Source organism: Plectropomus leopardus, chromosome 8, assembly GCF_026936395.1.
Source record: "Plectropomus leopardus strain MGB_pleo_1.0 chromosome 8, ASM2693639v1, whole genome shotgun sequence".
Classification (NCBI taxonomy): Eukaryota; Metazoa; Chordata; class Actinopteri; order Perciformes; family Serranidae; genus Plectropomus; species Plectropomus leopardus.
The window spans coordinates 3,970,944-3,977,517 of NC_142183.1; the positions used below are offsets into that span (position 1 = coordinate 3,970,944).

General features: G+C 38.0%; 1 protein-coding gene across 1 annotated transcript; it reads right to left on the reverse strand.

The window, feature by feature from the left end:
• Nucleotides 1-886: 886 nt before the first annotated feature.
• On the reverse strand, nt 887-5,647 carry LOC121963674 (polyadenylate-binding protein-interacting protein 2-like). Its single transcript, XM_088080759.1, has 4 exons — nt 5,491-5,647; nt 5,035-5,229; nt 2,695-2,886; nt 887-1,636 (listed from the first exon to the last, which is right to left on the reverse strand). The coding sequence occupies exons 2-4, from the start codon at nt 5,176-5,178 to the stop codon at nt 1,571-1,573; spliced, it is 402 nt and encodes a 133-aa protein (XP_087936885.1). The 5' UTR covers nt 5,179-5,229; nt 5,491-5,647; the 3' UTR covers nt 887-1,570.
• Nucleotides 5,648-6,574: the final 927 nt, after the last annotated feature.

The window sequence follows — 6,574 nt, forward strand, 5'->3', positions numbered from 1 at the left end:
AATAAAAAAAACCAACAAAAAAGACCTAGAAAGGGTATTAAAATAATTAAATGTATTTCAGTACCATAATTTTAAATGTAATATTATAATAAATATATGTTTTCCCTTTTTTTATTTTAACAGTTTTTCAATATTTTTCTTGCTTGTTTTGGGACATTTTTCATGTAACTTTTACTTTTTTTTCACATTTTCACTAAATTTTGGGGTAATTTCTTGCCAAATTGCACTTTGTTTTCATGTTTTTAAAAGAAATCAAATCAATTTGCTCAATCTTTAAAAGTTTAAAAATTTTAAATTTAGCCGACAGATATTTTAACACTTTTAGTCATACTGGCTCTGATTGGTTGTTTTCATTCAGCTGCAGTAGAGTCTTGAAAATGACTTTAGGAGCACTACAAGGAGGAGGCAAAGAAGTTTATTTTTCTCATGTACAACCGTTTGGTTATAGTGACATTTATGATAAGAAGCTTTATTTAAGATTTTTATAGCTTTTTGAAAGTTCTTAGTACAAGATCAAAAAACTTTTCCTGATTTCACTTGATTATCTTTTTGTAAATCAGGTTTGTGTCTGTAGCAGCGAGTAATATTGTTCTTTGAAAATATTAATTAAGAGGAAATTCATCAACAAATCGGACTTTGATCACTTCATTATTTAATCACAAATTTCAGTTGCAGCTTCTCAAATGTTCGTCTGTAACAGAAGACTGAATGTTTTTAGTTTTTACTGTAATTTGGAAAAACACATTTTCATACATACTATATATTTTGACTCAATGATTAATTAAAAAAATATTTGCATATTGTTTGAAAATAAAAACACAAACCTGCTGACGATGTAATAGAGAATAATGCTGCTGTGACAATAACTGCAGTCAAAACACTGAAGGACTTTTTCTCCATAAACATTTATTCTCAAATAGATTAAGAAAAAATAGATAATTTTTTTACAACTTTTTTCTTTATATGACTTTTTATACAGTACTTTATGTGCATTTAGAAAAACCACAAACAAACAAACAAACAAACAAACATCAGTTAATGAGGCAGCAGACTGCCGGCGACTCTGAAGGTAAACGGGGACGAAGAAGAACAAAGGATGCTGGGAGAAAAGACCAAGAAAAGCAGAGAGAACGAACTCAACACAACCAGCTGCAGGCGGATCGAAACTCTAAATAAAAATCTCAACACAGTTTGTTTTTAAGGTTTTTATAAAATAAAAGTGCAAATGAGAGTTCGGAGACATCAGAGCTGATTGTAACAGAAACCGGTTTGTTCTTAAAGTGAAAAGTCCTCTCAGCTGATTTACATTCAGAGAGTTACCACAGACAGACGGACAGACAGACGGGCAGGTGGAGGTACAGACAGACAGTCAGTCAGACAGACAGACGGGTGGAGGACTGCAGTAACTAACGGTAACGGTACTCTGAACTTTAACACATGCGAGGCGAGCGCAGAACTTTGGCAACACGTCAGGCTGAAGGTCGAGTGGCGGCTGGAGAATACGGCAGACATCTCGTTGATGATGTCACAGTGCGGACTAGAGCGGGGGGAGGGGCGGAGCCCGGCGGGGTCACATGATGTGCTTCTGGATGCCCGGGGTGAACTCCTTGGCGTTTGGGTTCAGACTGCTGTTCATCTGGAGGAGAGAAGAGGAAGAATGAAGGAGTGAGACGTCAGCAGGTGAGTGTGTGTTTATCACTTTTACTCAGTTTCGTGTTTTAAAACTGCGATAAACTCTTTTCTCTTTATTTGTGAACAGACCATGTTGAATATTTCTGAGGGGAATCGTATATTTGCTGATATGAATATATGTGTCTCATATTACACACACTCAGCTCTGTGTTTCAAAATTAAACTTTAAAAAAATATTCCACATTAATATTACTGTCTACTTTCATTGAGTTAATTTTTTTTACCAACATCGGTCTTAATCATTAATATAAAATAATTATTTTTTATGACTTGTGATTTGTTTGGATACATTACATGCAAAGTTTGGGTTTTTTTGGTTTCTTTTTTAGCCCAGGCTGTGCTGTGTCAATGATTTGCAGCAGCACTGATTGTGACAGTGCACCTTGAGGAAATAGCATGTATTTTCTCCATTTGCCAAATATGGTAAAAATGACGTCATCAGGTGGAAAACGCTTTAAGTTGGCAGGACTGCAGTGTTACCAGAGACCAAAACCCTGATCTGTGATCTCAACATCGCCCGTCTGAGGCCAGTAAAGATGTTTCTCCCTCCCCTCTGCATACTTAAAACTGTGAAAAAGAGAACTAAAATTGCTCTCTTTGTTTGAGTCAAACTGTCTGATGTCACTCTAAAGTCAGGTTGGGTGATCGATGTGTCGAGCAGTAACGCTGCGATTGAGGATAAAAATGATTCAAGCAGAGACAGTCATGACCTGTTAACATCCTCAGCATCACAAAAGCGTTTTACGCTGCAGAGAAGAAATATGAGGAGATGTAGTTGGGGCGATTCACAGCTGACAGTGAAGCAGCAGGTGCTGGAGACGTTGTGACGTGTTTATTAGTCTGTTGGTCTTGTGGTGTTTTGTTTATGTGCTGCACAGTCAGAGCTGTTAACCCCGTCCAACCAGCACAAACTGGCTCCCAAACACTGTTTACTGTTTGTTTACTCACTCCTGCTGTTTTCTGATTGGTTGGTTTATAGTGGCGGCGGCTCTGTGAACTCACCACGATGTCGAAGTCTGCGTCAGCGTGGACGTCTCCATCCAGAACCAGCAGGCTGATCTGCTCCTGCAGCTGACTGACCGTCTGAGGGGGGAGGTCTCTGGACGGGATGAACCACTCCCACTGCTCCTCCTCCTCCAGCATCTCCTGGAAACAACGCTCGATGAACTCCTCCTCCCACAGCTCCTCCTCCACCTGCACGGACGTGAACGCACGCAGAGTGAGTTTCAAACAACCTCCAGGTTTTTTTCAGATGTGCTACATGGTCAGTGTCGAGATGAGCACAAGAAAACCGCACGACATGAATCCAAATCCAGTTACACGTGCAGAGATCGCTCATCAGTCTTCCTCTGACCTCCACTTCATCTTATTTCTCTGGACAAAAAACAAATAAAACTCCGACTGAAACAATTAATCAAATCAGAATCAAAACAGTTGACAAAAAAAATGAAGATCTACTACTTTGGTTATTCATAAATCATTTTGGCCATTTTTAGAAAATGTTCAATGTTTTTTTGTTATATACAAGATATGAATAGCATTTTACTGTCAGATTCTCATACTTTTTTTTAAGTTATCTATTCATCGGATTATTTTTATGATTAACTCATTGTTTGGGTTTTTAAACATTGTAAAAAATTGAAAAAGTTGCAATACTATCTTTCTTTCTAAATACAGATTCTGATACCTGAAATTGTGTAAAAGCAGATAACGAGTATTAATCTGATATCACTGGGTGAAAAAGAAACAATAATTATTCTAAACAAATAAATAACAGTTGTAAACAGCTTACACTGTACAGATGTGAAATGGTTGCTTTCGTTGTATGGCAGGGCGCAGGTTAAACCCTAAATGCTTGGGACTATCTGGTGTAAAACATTGGCAAATTTCCGAAATTTTGTATACAGCCAATGTTACATTACACTTTGTGAAAACTGCTGTTTTAAACGTGTGTGAAACTACTTTAAAGGTTTATCAATGAAAAAAATCGCCTGGTATCAGATTTGTGCATAAACTCGCAAACTTGCTGATACTCAATCCAGCATTTTAGGCAGTATGAGAGACATTTCTGAACCATTTCATATACTGTTAACAGTATCAGAATCACTCATTAAACAAACGTTCAACACAATATTCCAGAGCCCAGAGTGATGCCTTCAAGTCCAAAACACAAATATATCCGGTTCACTGATATAAGACCAAGAAATTTACACACTTGAGAAGCTGGAGCCTTCAGATATTTGTAAGTTGTGTTTGAAAATGATTATTAGTTATGATGATTAATTTCCTGTCTATAATTTAACCAACTTATTATTGCAATTTAAAATTCAATGATGCAAGTTTTTGCACGTCACACTTTTCTCCTGCAGGGAACAAAAGAGATTCGTGGCTGCCTGGAATAAAAAATTAAACAAATAAACACAGCGAAACTGGTAATTAGAGGTTATAATAATGACAATAATGATGGCATTGCACTCGAGCTGCTCCACAGACAGCAGTCCTGCTGGTTTTACTGGATTACAGAGGAGTCGCTCAACATTCAAAATAACCTCAGGTGAAAACAATCTGACTGTGACTGAGTCAGTGGGACAGAGAGAAATGAGTCGAGTCTAGATATTGAAGGTTAGTGACTGTGTGTTGTTTCATTTCAGCACTGCTGGTTGAATCACTGAGGTGAGAAGGTTGACTGACGAAACTTTAAGAAATGTTGAGGATCAGTAAATGCACCAAAATATACAAACCACTGATGCGCTTCTTCATAGTTTCTTCAAAAAACATCCCAAAATCCCACAAATGTCCTAAAATCCTAGAAATGTCCTGAAATCCTAGAAACCTCCTGAAATTACAGAAACGTCCTAAAATCCTACAAATGTCCCAAAATCCTAGAAACGTCCTAAAATCCTAGTGATGAGAGAAATGTCTAAAAACAACAACAACAACCTAGAAACACCCTAAAATGCTGGAAATGTCAAAATATGATTTGTAAAATATAAGTAAAACGTAATTTATAATTTAACACGAGTTGATCGTCTTGAGTCATATTATTAGACTGTATTATCCCATAGAAACATCATGTGTGAATGCTGAAAAAGGCCGTGGTTCTCCTTTAATGGGCACTGTGCTTGCATAACACAGCAGGGCGTTCAACGCTCCACCGTTTCCGTTAAACAAACATTTCTTTAGTTTTTGTCATGGCTGAAGGCAGACCTTTTTCACATATATCCACGGTGCGGGGTGAAAAAATGTCTGTATGATCTCATTTAACTTGTGAACAACAAAGCAGAGTCCCGGGGTGTATTTTCCCTCTGACCCAGAGCTCCAGGTGTGCCGTCCGGTCCTCACCTGCCGGTTGAACTCCTCCTCGTTCTCCATCCACAGGTACTCGGCGAACGGGTCGTCCTCGGAGATGAACTGGCTGCTCAGGATGACCTCGTTGCTGATCGTCATGTTCTGGTTGTTGACGTTGCTGAGACTCGGGTCTTTCATTTCACTGCTCGCCACCGCCGACAAACACGGCCTCGATCACTGCAGTCCGACCTTCGACACAACAGAGGACACAGAGACACGGTGTAAACCCCCAGACACCGACCAGTTGGCCCGTTATGTCAACGGTCAGGGTCGCCGTGATGGCCGCTGTCTGACAGACAATAGCAGCCAGCTAACGCCGTTTTTTTACAGTGAACGCGCCGGGGGGAGGGGGGGGGCACTTACACGGACATAAAAAACATTAACACAAATATTCAAAAGCTTTACAGTGTTGTGAGAAAATAAAAAGTTGTGTTTTAATTGTTAAAATACCTGACAACAAGATTTATTCGACGGCAGCGGAGCAAACGGTCAACTCCGAGTCGAACTCTGCTGCTACTGTAATGGCCGCGCTGCCTCTGTTTGTTTACATCGCTGACGTCACTTCGTGCTCGCTTCTGATTGGATGAACCGCTGTGATGCTTTCACGCGCTACATGACCCATTGAAATACAACGGTGCGGAGAGTCGGACAGTTGGGGTTAACTTTTGACATTTTTCAGTTTATGTCGTGAGTCTTTCAAATAAAAAATAAAATATAAATATATAACTATAAATAATAACAATAACTATTATTATTATTATTATTATTATTATTAGTAGTAGTAGTAGTAGTAGTAGTAGTAGTAGTAGTAGTAGTAGTAGTAGATAGATAGATAGATAGATAGATCTAGTAGTAGTAGTAGTATTTATTTATTCTTTGTTATTTATGCAGGGGGTATCTATCTATCTTTTTTTTTTTTTTTTTTTTTTCGGTTGTGCCACCCAGACATTTGGGAGCATACAAGTTGTTGGTCAATTTTTTTTTCAATCAAAAAACAGCTTTAAAACGTTTGGTGTTTGTAAAATTTGGTTTATTTGAAAGGTTTAAAACATAGGATCATACCATAGTATTTTTTTTAATGTCTTATCATTAAAATACAATTTTTAATAGTTTTCTTAGTCTGTTCATGCACACAGACGGTTGCACCACCTGACATTTTGCGGGTTTGAGATACCAAAACATAAAATAATATACAGTATATTATTTGAATGCACTTAAAATTTACTCAAACTAAATAGGTTTTATAGCTTAAAGTAGGCTAGTATATGTCATGAATATTGAAATTTCTACAGTGTGACAATTAGTGGAGGGTTAAGGCCATTCAGGTCAACATTTTTCTGACCACACAAGAGGGCGATTGGACTATAAAAGCAGAACTAATGTGTTTTCATAAACAGACAATAAACAAGCAAACTAATGGACCTAGCAGCAGACATTTCCTGCTAGGTAGCAGACATGGCCAAAGCAAAAAAAAAGTGTAAAGGTCACAGTGAGGTCTGCAGCTTTCAGAAGCAGTGGACAATTAAATAATATT